Here is a 19,701-nt window from a genome sequence, read left to right on the forward strand (position 1 = left end):
CTGGAATGGCTTTGTTATTAAAGCGGAATGTTAGGGTGCTTTGAAGTGTGAGGAGTGACAGATACATACTTAAACACAAAGTAAACATAATTGAACTCTAAAATATTTATGTCATTAAATGTATTTATTTATTTTTTTCAAAAAACTAAAATTAAAGTGAATTTGACAAAAGATCTTTCTTCAAATCAAATGAGTGTTCAGAGATACACCATCCACGAAGTGCATAATTCCCAAAATACTAAAGTATATGGTCAACTTTACATTTTACGTGTTTGTCAACTGAATTTATTGGATTTTTCATCTTTAAATAATATGAATAAAATGTTTGCTTTACTTATTAATTTTCTTCCAGTGTGTGCTCATGACACTCAGCAAACAAATAGTACCATGCTCTCAGGTTTTTTGAATGATGACACCTTTTTGTACAATCCTCAGCCTTCATGTCAGCACTTTAAAGTGGAACTATAGTTCCCCAAATAAAATGACAGACAATTTCCCTTCATAAAAACATAAAACATATTTAATTGCCAATTCACAATAATTTTCTTGAAGTAAACTGAGCTGAGCATGTACAGCTTAGTGCAGGTTGCTGGAATATGCCGGGTATCCCAGCATCTCCTGGGGCTGCTGAAATTTAATGAATGTATAAGATAGATGAAGATCTGACACTCGGAAGAAAATTGGGTGAAGAGTGCAGGCCCACTCTGTAATAAAAAATATCAAAAATGAGATCAGGCAAGTAAGTTTATGGTATTGCAGAAAGGACAGGTAATCTTGGTTGATTTTTTTTAATTAAAAGATTTAGTTCCCCACTTACCTACCAACAGGACTCCCCCCAACCCCCACCCCCCGGCTATTGTCACCTGGTACGTTTTCAATTACCTTGACCCTGGATGTGTAATCCCTTGTCTTAGCCCATGACATCATTACATGGGCTTCAATTAAAAACATGAGGAGTAATTGTTGGGAAAAAAGGGGCTTTCAAGCTGATGAAAACTGATGAGATAAATAAGATAGAAGCAGGAAATTAAACCTAGGCAAAGGAATAAAGTACTGGATCCATTGATGGGCAAAGGTAAATGTGCAGCCTGAACTAACAGTACTAGTTGAGAGTGCCAATACCACTCTGGTGTGGAGTACATCTAATCTAATCCAACACAAAAATATGAAAACTTATACATTAAACTGTGATGGTAAATAATAGTTTTTGGTTAAATGAAAAAGGATTCAGTATAGGAATTTTAAAACTGAAATCTTGGCACGGAACCTTCATTCAAATATATTTATCAATAGCCAAACTGCTTTCTAAACCCAGATGTTGCTTTGAGATATCAACAATATGCTGCTCACAGAGAGCTGAGCTTTGGGAGGGACTGAGCAGGTTCACCCAATATTGGCTGCCTGCAGAAAATTAAGGAAGGGGGCAGATACAAGACCAGTCATTCTAAACAAACAGCAGAGACAGGTCCTAAAGCAGGAAGTTCTTGCACATAGGTGGGATTTCTTGTGGGGTCACAGCACAGATGTAGAAATAAATAGCAAATAACAAAGCACACAAGGTTTTAGGTAAGAATTTACATTCCTCTTGTATTTAGACAATGGTTGCTTATCCTGGATCCCATCTTTATGTACTGTGATAATTTGTGTTGCTTCTAATAACTGAAGTTACATGATATAGAAGGTTTTTGATATAGAGAGAAAAGGTTGAACCTATATGAGATTATACTTCTAGGTATGCATGTTTTAGATTTTTCCTACCTATCCTGGTGACCAGGGCTGTGGAGTCGGAGTTGGAGTCGAAGACAATTTTGGGTACGTGAAGTCGGAGTCAAAAAAAATGTGCCAACTCTGACTACTGTTGAATTTAAATTATAATAAAAAAAAATACAGCAAGTTCAAAGGTCCTATTTCACAAACAATAGTCATAATTAAGTACTACTCTTATTTAAGACTAAAGCCCAGTGCATAGTTATATTTCTACTAGTGTGAAGTTCTACTGAGCTATTATACAACCTGACATTCACATTATTGTAATCTTGATTATGTTCATTACAAAAAGTGTTTTATTTTTTATTTTTTTTTCAGATATAATGTGTTTAACAAGTTCATTTGAGTTCATAATGGGAGCACTCTCCATTATGCTCCCATCCAGGGCTGAACTTGAATATCATTTTACACACCACCTAATATTAGGAAGTTAGTTAAGTGACCCTCCCTAGCCCTGGAGCCTCCCACTGCCCTATCTTCAGCAGAAGATCAGCAAACAAAAGTAAAGGGAGCAGCGTCTGCTCAACTTCCTCTGTCTGCTAAAAGAGCTTAAAAGAACTTAGAGGAACAGGCTTTTTGGATTCAACTGTAAGTGTTCAGATTTATTTTAAAACTGCATGGCTGCTTGTGTGTACTATGATGGAAGGTTGTGTGCATGTTTCCGGATAAAACTGCAGGGCTATGTGTATGTTTGTGTGTATGGTGCAGGAATGTAAGAAAGTTTGTGTATAGTGCATATTGTTAAATAGTTAAATAGTAGGTTAGGTTGAAAAAAGACATAAGTCCATCAAGTTCAACCACTAGGGAAATAAACATATCCCAGATAGGTACAATTTGCTTCAACGGGGAAAAAAAATCCTTTCTGATTCCATGAGGCAATCGGATGTTCCCTGGATCAACAGTCACTGGTATCTTTACTTTAAATCCTTAATACCCAGTTATATTCTGTGCTTCTAGAAAAACATCCAGCTTTTTCTTAAAGCAATCAATAGTAGCTGCTGAAACTACTTCCTGAGGGAGCTGATTCCACATTTTCACAGACCTTACAGTGAAGAATCCCTTCCTTACCGGAGCTTAAACTTCTTTTCCTCTAGACGCAAAGAGTGCCCTCTTGTTCTTTGTAATGATCTCAAAGTGAATAATGGGGAAGAGAGTTCTCTATATGGACCGTTGATATATTTATACAGGGTGATCATATCCCCCCTTAAAAGTCTCTTCTCAAGGGAGAATATATTCAGTTAAGCTAATCTCTCCTCATAGCTGAGCTCCTCTATTCCTTTTATTAGTTAAGTTGACCTTCTCTGCAGTCTCTCCAATTCCACAATGTGCTTTTTGTGAACTGGTGCCCAAAACTGGACTGCATATTCCAGATGGGGTCTGACCAATGCTTTGTACAGGGTATTTCTTTGGAAAGAGAAAGTATAGGGAAACTTATCATTGAAGAGGCTAAATGTAAAAGGGAAGAACTACGAAAACTACGAACTAGGATGTTCTAGAAGATTTTGAAATTAAAGAGGAACAGATTGTTTTGTGACAGATAATGCTTCTAATATGTTAGGCACAATTGAGAAAATGAATAAAATAGATGAAGAAAGTGACAGACAGATATTAGAGGGAGACAGTTCTGCAAGTATTGGAGAAAGTGAAAAAGAAGGGAATAGTGACATTTTGGATACCATTGTTGAAGAAGCATCTAAGCGTACTACTATGCAACATATGCGTTATGCTGTTATGCTGTTATACTGTGCAACTTGCAATAAGAGATGGATTTAAAAATCGTCATGCAGCTTTAATCGGCAAATTGAAGCAAGTACCTGTTGCAGCCTGGGCCCCTAAAACAGATGCCATTTTGAAAGGACGTGCAGGAAAAGAAGCCATTTTGGATTAAACAACGCACTGGGGAAGCACTTTTTTGATTGTAAAGTGTTTGCTTGAACTAAAAGACTTTCTTGAAGAACTGGACAATGAAAATGTTTTATTAACTAAAAGCCAGTGGACACAAGTAAAAGCACTGGAAAATCTACTTTCTAACTCCTTTACTGTCACCAAGACTTTGCAATCTGAAGATTTACCACCTGGTAAATTCTTCTTGAAATGAAAGAGCTTGATATATTGCCTGAACAAAAGTGGAGGGTTAATAGCTGATGGTATTGTATCTTCAATAAAGAAAAGAGGGAATCTCTTACTAAAAAAAACAATCTTGTTAGCTGCTATTCATGTTGATCCAATGAGCCGAATTTTGTTGAGCGATGACTAGACTGATACTGCAAAAAAGGCCGTATATGATGTAGCAATTCGCATGAAGGGATTACTACCTGAAACACCACCACTGGATGAAGCTATAAGCACTGGTAACTCACGATCATCCTCTTCAAATGAAGAATTAGGCTTTGATTCCTACTTGGACAAAATGAAACTTTCAACAGTAAAGCAACATTGCATATGCGTGAAAGATAAACAACAAGAAAATGTCCAAATAAACAGATTCCAGCTGGAGTTTTTTAAAGAATTAAAAGAAGTAGAAAAGTATGATCGCTCATACTGAAACTGGCTGTAGAAGAAGCCATCCTTGTTTATCCCGAGATTATTAGTGATGTGGCTAGAACCGTAACAGCAAAAAAAATAAGAGTTGGTGCCCCTTACTTTCAGCCAAGCTCTTTACCTGGCTAGTTTTATGAAAGGGGACATTATCCATAACTAGGATGGCATGCTGAAGACTCTTTTCACTAAAAACATTCAAAACCTCATCAATAAAATTGAGGAATGCTTCTTGAATAAATGCTCGTGCTTGAAACTTAAAGTGGAGGGTCACATTTTTATTCCTCACACAACAAATTGAATAATTTTGGAACGCACTCCAGCCACAACATGCACCGCCCTTTGCCCAATAGGAGATCTTCCCCTTTTGGCTCTCATTGAGATGTTAAAACCTACTTCATCATGACCATTGGAATTTATCAATGCATCTATCCATTGTTGAAATAAATACATTAATTCCAAATTTGGCAAATAATTGATCCTTCATTTCCCTGAGGTATATTCCGCAATATTCGGACATTACCTTGCATACCTTCTCCTTATGGGCTTTATCCAACTTTGAATTTCTCAGACCTCCTCTTGGTAATTTTTCCATTCTACCGGAAGATTCAAAGGTCTTAATAATTTTGGTTATGGTTGTATCTAGGAGGCATTACTTCCATTCAGATAACTGTCTACCACTCTTTGACATTCTGCATTACCTAATTCTCTGGCCATAAGGGTAAGTGCAATACTAAATATAAAGCTAATAACTTTAAAGATAAAAAGATGACCAAAAATTATCTTAAAACTTAGTTTTAATCTCTAAAATAAAGATATTTAACTTTAAAATATATAAAGTAAAAAACATAATACCACAGGTCAACATGTTATTTTCATCAGATTTAATTTTATGTGGGCTTTGTAGTAATTTTGATGCAGATTTCAAACCTGTGTTCAGTTTTTCTCTAGCACGTCTATATATTGTTTGAAATTCGTTATAAATGGCCTTAACATTCTACAACATTGTTTTTTTAACGTTAGAGACCACACTAACTGCGATTGATTTCATTTGTCATCATGCCTAGAAATGGCCTTAATGATCCAGACAGTTTCTGTTACGTGTGTGGTTCATTCACAATGAAAGCACAACGTCGCCATATTACCACAGAACAGAAAGATATACAAATTATATTTCAGCTGTCCACTTAGTGACCAGGATACATCTTGGGCTCCAAACGTCACCTGTACCAGTTTTTCCAACGGACTGCATGATTGGCTAAATCGGCAAAAAGCAGCAATACCATTTGCAATCCTGATGGTGTGGAGGGAACCGCGAGACCATCTAATCGACTGCTATTTTTGCAGCGTCAACAAAAGTGGATTCTCAGGTAAAACTAAGCACAAAATTGTATATCCCAGCCTCGATTCTGCAATTAGGCCTGTTCCCCATGATGATTAATTGCCAGTTCCGGTACCACCACATGGTGGACTTGCTTCTGTAGAAGGTTCTTTACACAAGCAGAGCTGAATGATCTCGTTCGTGATCTAAATATCTTCAAAGACAAAGCAGAACTTCTTGCTTTAAGGCTTAAACAGAAGCACTTGCTTGCAAAGTGTGTAACTGTAACTCACTACAGAAAACAAAATCATAACTTGACATCGTTCTTCACTAGTGATGGCTCACTGTGCTACTGTCATGATATAAATGAACTCTTTAACAGTTTGTCACAAGAACATGTTCCATCTGAATGGCGTATCTTCATTGATTCCTCTAAAAGAAGCTTGAAAGCAGTCTTACTGCATAATGGTATGTTTCAAACCAAGTTTACCGATTGCCTATTCAGTTAACCTAAAGGAGTCCTATGACAACATGAAGTTACTACTTGAAGCAATCCAGTATAAAACACATCAGTAGAACATCTGTGGAGATTCAAAGGTCATTAGCTTGCTGATGGGAATGCAAGGAGGATTCACTATTGCTGTTTCCTATGTCTGTGGGACAGCCGATCTACAGGGGACCATTATGACAAGCGTGATTGGCTACCAAGAGATACCTATAAGCCCGGAACAAGCAGTGTCAAGTTTCTGCCTCTGGTTGATCCGCATAAAATATTTCTGTCACCTTTCCATATGAAGTTAGGCTTGATGAAGAACCTTGTAAAGGCCATGGGTAAATCAAATTCCATGGGTTTTCAGTACCTTGTTGAGAAGTTTCCAAACATAAGCACTGCAAAAATGAAGGAAGGGATATTTATAGGGCCACAGATCAAGTCTGTTTTGCAGGATGATGTTTTCAAACAATCTCTCTCAGCAGCTGAGCTAGAAGCTTGGGATGCATTCAAAGTGGCTGTGTGAAAATTTCCTGGGCAACCATAAGTTTCCTGCATACAAGGAAGGAGTTCAGAATCTGCTTGATTCATACCAGACACTGGGTTGTCACATATCATTAAAAATACATTTCCATGGTGAGTGACGAACAAGGAGAACGTTTTCACCAGGACATTCAGTTAATGGATCACGGCTACCAAGGTTTCTGGAATGAGAGTATGATGGCTGAAAGTATGACTACTGCTGGATGCTGTACCGGGACAATCCAGACAAAGAGTACACAAGAAAATCATACTCTAAGCATTTCTGAAGAAACAATGGTACCTGACTGACCCTGTTCAGTAGATTTATACCACAGTGTGCCTTATTTTACTTCACACTGAAGATGTATTAATATTCACTTTAATGGTGCTTACATTTTAGTACAAAATACATGCACGTACAATGTTACTATAATGGTACTCATAACTCAGGAACTGTACTGATACTGTACTGTACTGATTTACCATGAAAGGTAAAGGTATGCAGGTATATACAGTGTTTTTATATCAGAACAATATTACTGCTCAGGAGGTGACGGCAAGCCCACCATGAAAAGAAGTCAGTTTGGTGAATGTGCTGGCATTTTACATTTCAGTATCTGTTGCAATAGATTTTGCAAAAACCTTACAGTGTAGGAGTGCTTTATAAAATGAGAATTTCACTTTGTGGTCATGCTGGTTAATTTTTATTAATGGAATTTTGGGAATTCACAAATGGGTTCCCAGCTGCAGAATACATTATATCAACCAAAACAGCAATTAAAGTATTTTGTATATGTAATTTGTATTTGTATATGTATAAGTAAAGTAGTTGTCTATGTGTTTGATTCTCCTTACTGCAAATGCATTCTAACAGTGCAAGTCATACTGGTTGGCTACATCATTATTTCAAATAATAATGATCCTAAAAAATAACAAAACTGTCACCTTTTATCCCAGAGCAGTCGGAACAATGATGTATGGTTAATAATTATTATTTTCTATAACAATATTTAGATACTTTTTTCATGGACCAGACCTTAAAAGTAGAACTTTGGCCTTCTATGTGCACTTAGTTCTTCTACCTCAAGCCACCTGCAACACCAATACCTACTGATCCTGTCAATAAATTCTACTTGTGATGTAGTGACAACACTGCTGCACTGCTCCTGAAATCAGAGGCGTGTTGTCAGCCTCATGTAGGCAGTGCCAGCTTGTACTGCAGTGCAATGAGAAGACAGGCATAACATTGTCATTGCTGATTTACAAGTCTGTAGCTTGTTAACAGCTGGAAACGCCTAGTCCTTCCCTCTACTTTTTGTTTAAAAGGCAAGTAGTCCCCTTCATCGAGAGATAGAGGTTAATCTTCTGAAAGTAGGAAATATATGTATGCATAAATTTAGATCAATGATGATTTTAATATAAAATTAAGCATTTATACATCACAATTTTTTCCCTGATGAAGGGAGTACTTGTCCTTTTAAGAGCGTTGAGTTAATCTGTGAGGTTTTTTATGGAATGTGTCCTTTTTTCGGACTACTTTTGTGAATAGGATGTCATTTTAAGACTTTGAATAGGCTAAATTTAGTGTGACTTATGTGAGCTAAGTACCCTTGGGAGGATGTTAAGTTAATGTTCAAGGACTATAGGTTTGTTGTATTTTTAGAGTTGCAACCCATATATTTATATTTATTTTTCATGACAACTCTTACAGCTCTGACTTTCTCTTTATAGGATTTCTTCTCACTTCCTGTTGTCTCAGGGGTATCAAAAGAAATCTTTCCGAAAAGGAGGATTTGACTCACTAAGGGTAAGTAAAGAAAAGGTTTATTTTCTTGATGAATCTAGTGCATTACATACTAAGTTGCTTTGGTAGATTGTCACATTGGAGATTGGAGCCTGTAGTTGATTATAGCATTTCACTTATATATTTATAATGTAATGACAAACAGCTTAATACAGAAAGATGACTCCATGTTTTATTGCATTCTGCATGAGTTGACGACGTAGATTCGATGTCCAGTAAGAAGTCTGGAGGCAAAAAGACATGCAAAGACAACCAGAAAAAATAGTTTCAGCTGCCAGGATGTGTGGTGTGGAAAATGCACTGCATGTAAATCACAGCATAGATGGTAGCAGATGCTAGAGTGCCCTAGGCTATATTGATGACAACTAAGTAAGGTACAGAAGGTACTTAAGTACACTTTTAATGGCAGATTGGTCTTTTTATTTCTGATTGGTGTAGTAAAGGTGTAAAGTACATTGTAGCCTCATTTTTTTTTTACTTTTCAGCTACAAAAGCGGAAATCATTCTAATTATGGGTCCCAAAATACAGTTCTGGACAAGATAATATAAATGTGCTTACGTCATTACATATCAGGCATCTGATATTTGGTCCAACAGTTTTTTCTCTTTTTTTCAGTATACTCGGTATAATAAATTGCTTGCAAGTCAGCATTTTGGGGTGTATTACAGTTTTGGGTTTCTAAGAATTTCATGTGCAAACCAGCATTGTTGGATGCCTTGACGGAACGCAATTACTCTAACTGTGACAGCCATTATCTGTAAAACACTAAAGACTCAAATGACATTTTCTCTCCTGCCTGTCTTGCATGTTTATGTCCCCAAGGGCATACAAAACAACGCAAGCTAAACAAGCTCTCTCTAAAAGAATATTTATTAAAACAGGATGGTAAATCTTTTCAGGAAGACAAATGATATTTCCGTACTGGTGGGGCTGTAAAAACATTGATTCACATATGAATCTACAATTCTTTAAGAAGGATATGGCATGCTTTAACAAAAGTTCAGAAAAAAGGCCTAGTTAGTGAAATTTGATTTAAAATGCTTACTTTGATATGCCATTACTGCTACAACACCAGAAATTCCTAAGATTCCATTTTCTGAGACATCTATTCAGTAAGTTGCCCTTTTAGCCCTGTAACCTTGTTAGGAACCTTGGCAGTACTGTTAGCAAATTAGGAAGACATAATAGGACTAGCTTTGTGAAAATAGTGTCTGGTGCCTTCTAACATATCAGAACAGATTAAACTGCAGGAATATAAATTGATAACCGTGGTGTCAGTAAAAATGTGGCCTTGTTCTAATGCCAATTATATGTGTTGCCTAGCTTAGTTAATGACTATTGAAATATCTGAATGTGTAAGAAGGGGTACAGTACTTATGGGTTTCTGAGAGGTACCCGGATCAATTCACCAGGGGAGTGGAGGTGTTAAATATTGATTTGTACCAGTATTGTATTTCTGTATTTCACTCCTTTTATTACCTACTGTGTTGTGGTAAATGTTTTGTTTGGCCAATAGCATGTTGTAGTATTTTGTGTCTTCGCACTCTCCTAAGAAAAGAGGTTATATGGGCAATAAGGAGATGGGAGGTTTTTATTGTATTTTATCCCTGACTGTACTTATGCTTTCATAACAGTGTATGTACATTTCAAACAACAACTTTGAAATTTGGAATAAAACAATACTGTTTGTTTAACATTTAATTCTGCAATTTACAGCTTTCATGACCCGGCTAGTATATTAGAGGGATCCAGTGAATGACAGGCAAACTGCCTTTTCATAAATTCCATCTCTCCCAACTATATAATGCAGGCAAATTCCACAGCAATCTATGAGATGATAAACTGTGGGTCTGTTTATAAAGCAATAAAACAGACATTCACCAAACATTTTCTAGTAGAGAATCACATGGACCTGGAAGAATGTTTGGTGAATCCCCTATTCACTGCTTTAAAAAAGTGTTTATTTTTATGCTCCAGTCACAGACCACTAAATTTACGTACTCCAGAGGTGTCATGTGTCACTCAAGGGGAAGAATCTTCCCCCAGACAATGTGACCATGAAATCTCCTGTCATTTCAGAATCAACAGATATCTAAGTCTCAGGGTGTCGCTCCGTCAACAACCCGGGACTTAAGTAGCTGGCGATTTAGAAATGACAACAGACTTCATATTGATACACCTCACCATACATAGTGGACAGATTTATATGTTTTTGGATGTGTCCTAAAATGTATATAATCTAGTCACATACAAACAAGGATATTTTTCAGGTTGCCTGCAGATAGTCTTTTTACATAGCAGATAACTATTTTAGAACTTGCCACCTCAACAGTATGTGGCAGTGAGTGATATTAGTGTATAACAGGTGGAATATATTATATATCGTTATAATATGCAAGTTTTACCAATCCTGAGGAAGCAGATCCTGTGAAATATGTCAAATACTGAGTGAGACATACATTATACCTGTACAATCTGAAAAGCATATTCCATTTTTTATTAATTGAATAAATAATGTTTTTATTCTAAATATTGAAGATGTGATTTAATCAGAGGTGCCTTGAATGTTCTGGATTTTTGAAAGTCATATTCACTTCCACACACAGGCCAGTCTTCCTCTCGCAGCACCGCAGACATCTGGCACAGTTCCAGGGAGCAGGCAGCAGAGACGTCTCAACATGTATTTAATGTAGCAAGCAAGACCTAACAGCTGTTTCTGCAGAACAGCGCCATCAATACATAAGTGGCCAAACAGTGTACTACAGTCCCTGTAGTGAAAATTTGCTCTGAATATCATGCCGGAAAATTTAAGAAACCAGGTTATTAATGGCCGGATTTTCGATTGTCAGCTGTATTTGCTTATCCTCAAAACTGCCCTGAATAGGTTCCACTAGTAAAACATGTTAATCAGCTGCCTTTTTTTTAGACAACCCAGAGAAAGGACACATTTTAACCCTCTAACACTTTATTTTCCTAGGTATTCTAATGATTTTTCTGTATTACAGAGGGAGATTTGTAATGTGTGCACATTGGCAACTCACTTCTGCTGTAAAAGCATTGCAACTTAATAAATTCTGACCAGGACACATTGTTACTTGGGTTTTATCTAATGTTAGAAACCTCTAGGAAAAAAAACAAAAAAACTTCAAAATGAAAAGTAATTATTTTTCTTTTTTGTGAGTTTGTTGTTTTATTGTGCTTTTTTGTAAGAAAAAAAGGTGTGTAAAGTTTAGTTCTGCAACAGAAAATAAAGCTTCTGTCAGACAAAGTCCTTCTTTTGCAGGTTTCAGGGACATTTAGCCATTACACACTCTGCTGTTCTGCTGATCCACCATCTTTCTCCATTCCTTTTTTCAGGATTAGTGGAAAATGATCCTAAATAGTAGTGGTCGAATATCTCACTATTGGATTCAACAGCTATCCGATCAAATAGGGGAATATTGTTCAGGTGATCAAATGCCGAATTCGAACACCATTAAAGTCAATGGTGGGAAAATTCGGGGTATTTTTCGGGACTGTGAAAAACTGCAAAAGCAATCAGGGAAGCAGAGCTGACAGCTCTGCTCTCCTGATTGCTCTTGCAGCCCTTTACTAGTTGTATGTGTTCTTGAATAGAGTTTCTCTATCCAAGAACACAGGAGTCCTGTGTTTCTGGATGGAGAAACTCTATCCAGAAATAGCGATAGTGCTCCCTGATTGGCTGAGGAAAGCTTTCCTCAGCCAGAGAGCACTAGAGGTTTTGAATGGGGAGACTTGTCCCTATTTAACCCCTAGTGCCTCGGATCACACACTGTTCTCAATGAATGCAACTGCGGCCGCATTTATTGAGAAGATTCCCGGCACTAGAGGTTAATTAACCTCTAGTGCTGCGGATCTCACACTGTTCTCAATGAATGTGACTGCGGCCACATTCATTGAGAAGATCCCCGGGGCACTAGAAGCTAAATGGGGACAAGTCTCCCCATTCTTTCACCTCTAGTGCTCTGTGATTGGCTGGGGAAAGGAAAATCCTGATGACCCTTGAGCTGTCATCAAGGTTTACCTTCCCTCAGCCAATCACAGAGCACTAGAGGTGATGAATCATCCTGTCATTGTGGGATAACCTGTAAAAAAATAAAAGTTAATTACACAAATCACACACATTCAATAAATTACTTTACCATTAATTTTTTTTAACACAATTCTTTTTACACACGAATCCTGTGTTTTTGGGGTTGGGTCTATCCGAATTCGAACAGCCATATTCGGGTCGAATATAAGGACGACCCAAATTCGAACACCAACACTAATCTTTCATGCTGTGAAGGGTCTTGCAGAATACCTGGATTTTAGCAATTTAAAGGCTGTTCATTGTTTACAAAATATATACCTAATTTCTGTCTATAGTTTTGTAATGAAATGTGTATATGTGAGCAGCCATGTTTATTACATAAGCAGACTCCACTGTCTATGAAATGGTAATTGTTGTGTTTCACTGTTTCCTTCTCACATTGAGAGGCTATAAGCTGGTGAATGCATTGAATCAATGGGCCTGATTTATTAAAGCTCTCCAAGGCTGAAGAGGATACACTTTCATCAGTGAGTCTGAGTGATCCAGCAAACCTGGAATGGATTTCTTCAAAGTCATTTGCAAGCAAATGTTTTCAATCTTGGACAAGATTCATTCCAGGTTTGCTGGATCACCCAGCTTTACTGATGAAAGTATATCCTCTCAAGCCTTGGAGAGCTTTATTAAATCAGGTCCAATACGCTCCCTATGTGGAAGGTAACTTACCTCCAAAGTAAAAAGGTAATTGCATCTAATTTTAGTAGCTTATCTACCCTCTAGTGACTAATCTACAATTTTCAAAGTTGAACACAATACCAATACCATGAAAGTGTGGACATGTCAAAATGTAAATAAATACTGGAAAATTATTTAAAAGTATGTGGTCACTAAAACAGAATTTAACCCTTTAGAATAAATACCTATTAAGGACGTCTGATTTTCAAGAAGCAGACTACTCATCATTCAGTTTGAATAAGTCATAGAGAAAATGATGTGAATGTCATATATACAGCTTTGTATGATAAACTGCTATGACTGTAGCTATAGGCATCTTCTCCATCAATACAGAAAAGCCAGGCGTATAGCAGAAGCCCCACATCTCTTTATTTATTAATTAGAATGCTGCAAAATGACCAGTAAGAAAAAAAACAATAAAGCAACAAACACTTATCTGTTGAACATCAATTAGGAAGCATTTATTAATGTGTATAACATTACAGCAAAGTGAAAACAGTGAGATCCGAGAAAAAACTTTGCACTTCACAGCACATTAGTCATATCAGTTTGGCATTATCACTAAAGTGACATGAATATTGTCCTTTTAGCACAGGCAGATGCAGTTGGTTTGGGTAATTTATTAATGCTAAGAGCTGTGTACATTAACCTGGATCGTCCATTTAGAAATCAACTTTCACATGAACGTTCAATGAAATCTGATTAGATGTTATGGGTGACTGCACTTCACATATGATTGTAGAAAAGCTACAACTCAAATAAAAAAATTGCATTTTGTGAAGCTTGTAGATATGAACTTCTGAAACATCACAAAGAAGCTAGAAACAACTCTGAAACCATTACCCGGAAGCATTTTAAATGCATCCTGAATTTGGCCAATCTACACCAGGCCTTCCACTGACCAAACTAAGGCATAATGCTGAAAAGGTATGCACCAAATGTGTTTTAAGAGGTTTGTCCGAATTCCTTGTTTAAGTTTGGTACTAAAATAAATTCACACCCTTTTCACATTGAATATTGACAGCTACAGTGTATTAATATGGTATAAAATCGCTGGATCTTAAATTGTAATGTATTTCCTAATATTATGTTACAACAGAAAGGAGAAGGAATATACTTCTAGCTGAAGTCTTCATAGTAACCCCTAGAATAGTGTAACAGAGGCCCAGAAGCACAAAGGCCCATCACTGCCTGACAGGAAAATTATTTATTTTTTTTAACATAGGGGGAATGACATTGTGGTCACCACACCTTTATGGGACAGATTGTTGCATCCCTGCTCTTTACTGATGTGAAGGAAATTGCCTTATTGTGGTCTGAGCTGCAAGCTCCACTTATATGCCTGCAGGATTTCACTAGGATTGTAAGTTAAATACCAGATCAGTACAAAACAGCCCACACAGTAAGCCTTACTACTAGGGTTATATCTATACCAAATAAACCATTTGAGAGAAATATTGAATTAGATACTCTATACTTCACATGGATGCTAACATTTTATACATTTCATATGAATATTCACTATGCTAAATTACTGTATCTGCCTGGCAATTGAAAAATGTAACAGGAGTCCAATATGTATAGTGTAGCTGCATATATATCTATATACAAAAGGTAAAACCAAAATAGAACAGTCAGGTTTATTTAATAAGACCTGGCAAATTACTATAATTGTGCAAAGTGCAGCATGCCATAATCAGAATAAACTTCAAACTGATATGATTGGAGAAAACTGAATTGTGGTGTTTGAGTTACTGCACTTAATACACATTTATTGCATTTCCTCTGCTCATAAATAAGCCAAAGTGTGTGCAAAATCTGTAAACTGTGCCATATGTAAACTTCCTCTTTCTAGTATCCCCTTTAGTATCAAATCCTTACCCTTTACATTGTAAACTAGTTATAGTTACATTTTTTTTCTCTGTGTAAACATGCCAAGCTTTGTGCCCACTGCACTCATTCTTCTATCACCTACCTCATCCAAGGTACTTTAGAGAGTATTTGTCTAAAAATGTACACAGTGAGGTCCCTTCCTTTGGAATACTGAATTTCAAAGTTAAAGTTTTGCAGCCTGCAAGTGGGGATGTCTTTGTGGCTTTAAAGTGCCAATTGCTCATGGCAACTTTTTTATGTTTTTTTTTTAAAACAATTTTAATATATCTATCTAGCAACATTTTTAAATTCCGTGGAGGTCTGCTGTTTATTCTAAAATTCTTTCCGTTCCCAAATACAAGTGATCAATATAAACTACAGACAAATCAATCACTGTCATCTATTAAGTTTAGCACCTAATATTATAATGGACTAGATCTTCAGTTTAATGTTGAAATGTGACTGTAACCCAACATGTTCTTCATTCACTGCAGGTTTTTAAATATAACTGAATGTGTATATGGGTCTCCAACCCATCAAGGCTCCAATGAATCCCATACATGATGCAGGTAGCTATATTGTGTATGATGTGTGCATGTCTGTGAGAGTGTACGTGTGCCAGTGTGCAGTTAAGCCAGCTACTCAGACATTGGAGAAGGCATGAGTCTTGCAAAGAGGCTTGTCCTTCTTCGAATAAAATGTCTTGCCTTCCAGATTAGTCTGACAAATCTATAAAGAGAAGAAACAAGAGTCAGTTTCATACATAATGAGCAGCAGTAGGGTATAAAAATATTGTGGAGTCTTTAAAGCACACCAGGTAATGTCACATCTTAAACTTTAAATGTTGGGAGGACTAGACCATGGGTACCTACTGATGACTAAATTCCTAAATTGAAATTGCAGGATGTTCACAGATGTCGAGAAATGCTCTCTCCCCTTGCCACAACACAATGTAGTGGACCTCTCAGCTGGTTACCATGGGCCTGCACTACAAAGTTCGATGCAAATAGTGAGATATCTAAACATTGGAACGCTAAGTGCCTTTGTGAAAAATGTGATTACAAAACTGCTTTGGGCATTGCTGTACACACAGGCAAAGATTAATTCCTACATGAAGCATTTGAACGCCCAGTCAATGGTTCCGAGGCAACTCTAGGCATTAATCACTTTGATGTAGGGTTCTGGTTATTTTTTAGATGTTAATGAGTTTGTAGGCTGTAAGTATGGTTTTATTTATGGTTATAAGCATTAAAAACAAGACACAAAAATCTAATCTTTAAAATGTATATTTTTTTTAAATCATTTTGATCTGTTGGCAGCTGAGTAATGTTGTAATGACCACAGAAATATTCTGCATACTGGTATTTTGAAGTCCTTTCTACTGCACATATGGATACCCATTACAATACTTAATTGTTACCTATAAAGAAGGACACCCATATTTATGATGATGAGTAGTATGATGATGATGAAGTGAAAACAAAATGTCCTGAAATTACTTCCACATTTATAAAATGATTTACTGCAATATCAAGGATAGTATACAGAAGTTCTTGCAGATAAAAAATAAAACAGAGCTTACCGCACACACAAAACAGGTGTCATGCCAGCTGAATCCTAAAGCTTCCAAGAAACGGTCACCGGCATCAATCTTAAAGTCACAGCCCCGGCACTTAGTGCCAAACATCTTCTCATAATCTGTACAAACAAACACCTGTTAGTTCTACTAAAACACTTTTAAGACAGATCCAAGTACAAATATTAGCAATGCTCTCCCCATGTTTTCCTGTGATAAATTTGTACAGCTCACCTTTTTCACAGTATGGCTGGCCTTCCTCCATATAAAAAGCTCTGTTGCGAATAGGGGTCTTACAAAAGGCACAAGTGAAACATTGAACGTGCCAAGTCATTTTCAAAGCATGCATGATCTCCTGAAAAAAAACCCACAAAGAATATATAAAAATATATTTACAAAAATTCTACAGCAAATACAATACTATAAAAAGTGACAAAAGTATACACGGTGCATTTTATTACTACTTCATGTTCCAAGTCATTCACATCACATCTCTGTAGTACTGAAATAACATACTGGTTAGCTAAGACTAGAATATTAAAGATCATATAAAGTTTTATGTTCTACGATATCATTATACGACATAGTACAGAATATAGCAATATGTCTCCACAAATGCTTACCATTAAGCTACAGTTACTGATTAGTTGTCAATATATTACAAACATAAAAGTCACAGGTACTGGGAATGCTAACTAGAGGGCAAGAGTTGCAGATAGGGTAATTTTCACTAGCAATCAAAAGAGCAAGTAGGACCAGGGCAGTAGTTCTGAGCCCTCAGAACTGCTCACTTAATATTATTATATACAAATAATGTAACACAGATAAAGTGGATGAATGTCAAGTGTAATGGCTTCAACAGACTTCCAATGATATTTTATATATTTAAGTTTATTTTAAGCATCCACTTTGGATGTAAGGTCATCAGACCTGAACTGTCGCTTAAATAACACTCTATATTATATTCCTTTAGTCCTACCCCAAAGACTACACTAGGAGGGAAAAATGAGAGAGATGGCTGGGAACAGAAAAGTTCTAACACACTAAAATGTGATTACTGCTATTTAAAGCAAGACATAAATGAATTAAAGCAAAAATATCAGGAACATTCCAAAAGATCTACAGACCAGGATCATGACATAACCAGATAGCCTCTGTCATTCTATAAAATCAGTGATTATCATGCTGCTCTGAATAATTGTGGTATATCTTGAGGCACAATACACAGAGGACAGGAGAAATAATTAAAAAGGAAAATAGTGTCTCAACTCATACCATGGACAGTAGAACAATGACACAACTGGGATATTAAAGGCCGGCTTTTAAACAAGACATATTAAACATCTCTACAGAATGATTATTCATTCTCTACATAATAATGTGGAAGCTTTCTCTCACCCCTGTAATCTTCTTTTTGCACTTGGCACAATTAGGGGCAAATCGGACGTCATAGCATCTTGGACAGAATATGGATCCCTTCTCTTCAAAGAATCCTCCTTCCTCAACCACTTTGTGGCACTGTGAGCAGGTGAACTCCTCAGGATGATAGTAACGTCCCAGTGCTAGTAGATACCTTCCTCTGTATAGACAAAATAAAACTATAGTTATTGCTTTCTGTGTCAGCATTAAACATTACAGTCTTGCTTAAAATAATTATTGTCTGGAGAATATACTCACCTAATGACCTTGTTACATTGGGAGCAAACAGGAGTCTTTTCTCCAGAAGAATCAGGCTGTGCAGCCTGCAGGATTGAACTGCGGTTCTGGGCTGGAGTGGGAGTTGCTGGCTGAGAGTGCTTGGTCAGAACAGTGGTAGTTTTATCAGGAGCATAGCGCTCAGCAAAGGAGGGATCAGTGGTCCAAGGAGGACGTACTGCAGGTCCAGTAGAAGATGGAGGAGGGGCTGGAAAGTCAGTGGCATCTATAACAGAAAAGAGCAATGCAAATCAACACAACTGGGATGCACAATGCCTTGTAATCCATATACTAATGTCATACTATTGTACTAAAACACCAGCATCAATAGGGCAGTATAAACCTTATCCATGAGTACACATTCTAAGTGTAGTTACTAAGCAGAAATAATAGAAATTCACGCAGCTAATATTGAACAATGGCAAGGTGAATTCTGATTCTTATGTTATTGTTCTAAAGATTTAGGAATCTTTAAATTAGTAAATATATTTCTGTAGAGTTTTCTGTAGTTCACATTGATAACCTGGATGGATAGCTTCAACCCATTTCCTCTAAACTTGGTTGTCCTGGACCCTCCCCATGAAGCAGAACAGTGATGAGCCCATCTTTCTGTGACCCTGATTTCTCCAATCAGCATGCTCCATGTTGGAACATTAACTCATTAGCTCCTTGTTCTGTGCTTCCTGTCACATTACAAGCCACTAACATCAATTCAATTCAAATAAAGGCTACTGAACTACTTGCATTGCCAAAATTCCTTTATTGATTTATTAGTGACATCAAAGCTGCATTATTTGAATATTTTCAATATAGAATTCAGCGTTAAAACTCTCCCTACAGCATGAGAGTTCAGGGGGTGCAAGTGCTTTTGGGACAAGTAGGTCAAGGGGTCCAAGGATACTTGCACTTTATTGGGAAACCTTGTCTACAATAAAATCAACAATTCTTTGCTTCACAACCTTTTTTCCCCATGTTATCAGCTTTCTAAAACTCTTAAAAGGTATTTTGTAACACAGCTACACAGAACTGTTAAATGCTACAATTCATGATATGTCAGTGGAATTTTTCTGAGTAGATCACAGATCCCCTGTCAGTTGTGTGTTCTCAAACAGCACATACATGTGCGATATTCTGTCTATTTGTTTTTGGACAACAATTGGAATTCCATTATAATTTGATCAATCTCGATTTGTATAATTTCAATTCAGACTACAGATTCACCTCAGAATGACTGTTTTATCAGAAAATGAATCAGAACTGAAATCACCACTATGCTTTAAATATATATTAGATTTTGCAGCATTTACCTTGTGTCTTTTAAATAAACTTCTA

At 36.8% G+C, this 19,701-nt stretch overlaps 1 protein-coding gene across 3 annotated transcripts in view; it reads right to left on the reverse strand.

Annotated features, from left to right (window-relative positions):
- Positions 1–13,658: 13,658 nt before the first annotated feature.
- Positions 13,659–19,701, reverse strand: part of PDLIM7 (PDZ and LIM domain 7) — a 59,452-nt gene continuing 53,409 nt past the window's right edge. For all 3 annotated transcript variants that reach the window (XM_072401015.1, XM_072401013.1, XM_072401014.1), the window contains exons 7-11: positions 18,352–18,595; positions 18,073–18,253; positions 16,909–17,029; positions 16,681–16,796; positions 13,659–15,827 (exon numbers count right to left, since the gene is read on the reverse strand). In XM_072401015.1, coding sequence (XP_072257116.1) covers positions 15,741–15,827; positions 16,681–16,796; positions 16,909–17,029; positions 18,073–18,253; positions 18,352–18,595 — 749 coding nt within the window. In that variant the 3' untranslated portion in view covers positions 13,659–15,740. The remainder of the gene's footprint in view (positions 15,828–16,680; positions 16,797–16,908; positions 17,030–18,072; positions 18,254–18,351; positions 18,596–19,701) is intronic.

This window comes from Pyxicephalus adspersus, chromosome 2 (assembly GCF_032062135.1).
Source record: "Pyxicephalus adspersus chromosome 2, UCB_Pads_2.0, whole genome shotgun sequence".
NCBI classification, from domain to species: Eukaryota; Metazoa; Chordata; class Amphibia; order Anura; family Pyxicephalidae; genus Pyxicephalus; species Pyxicephalus adspersus.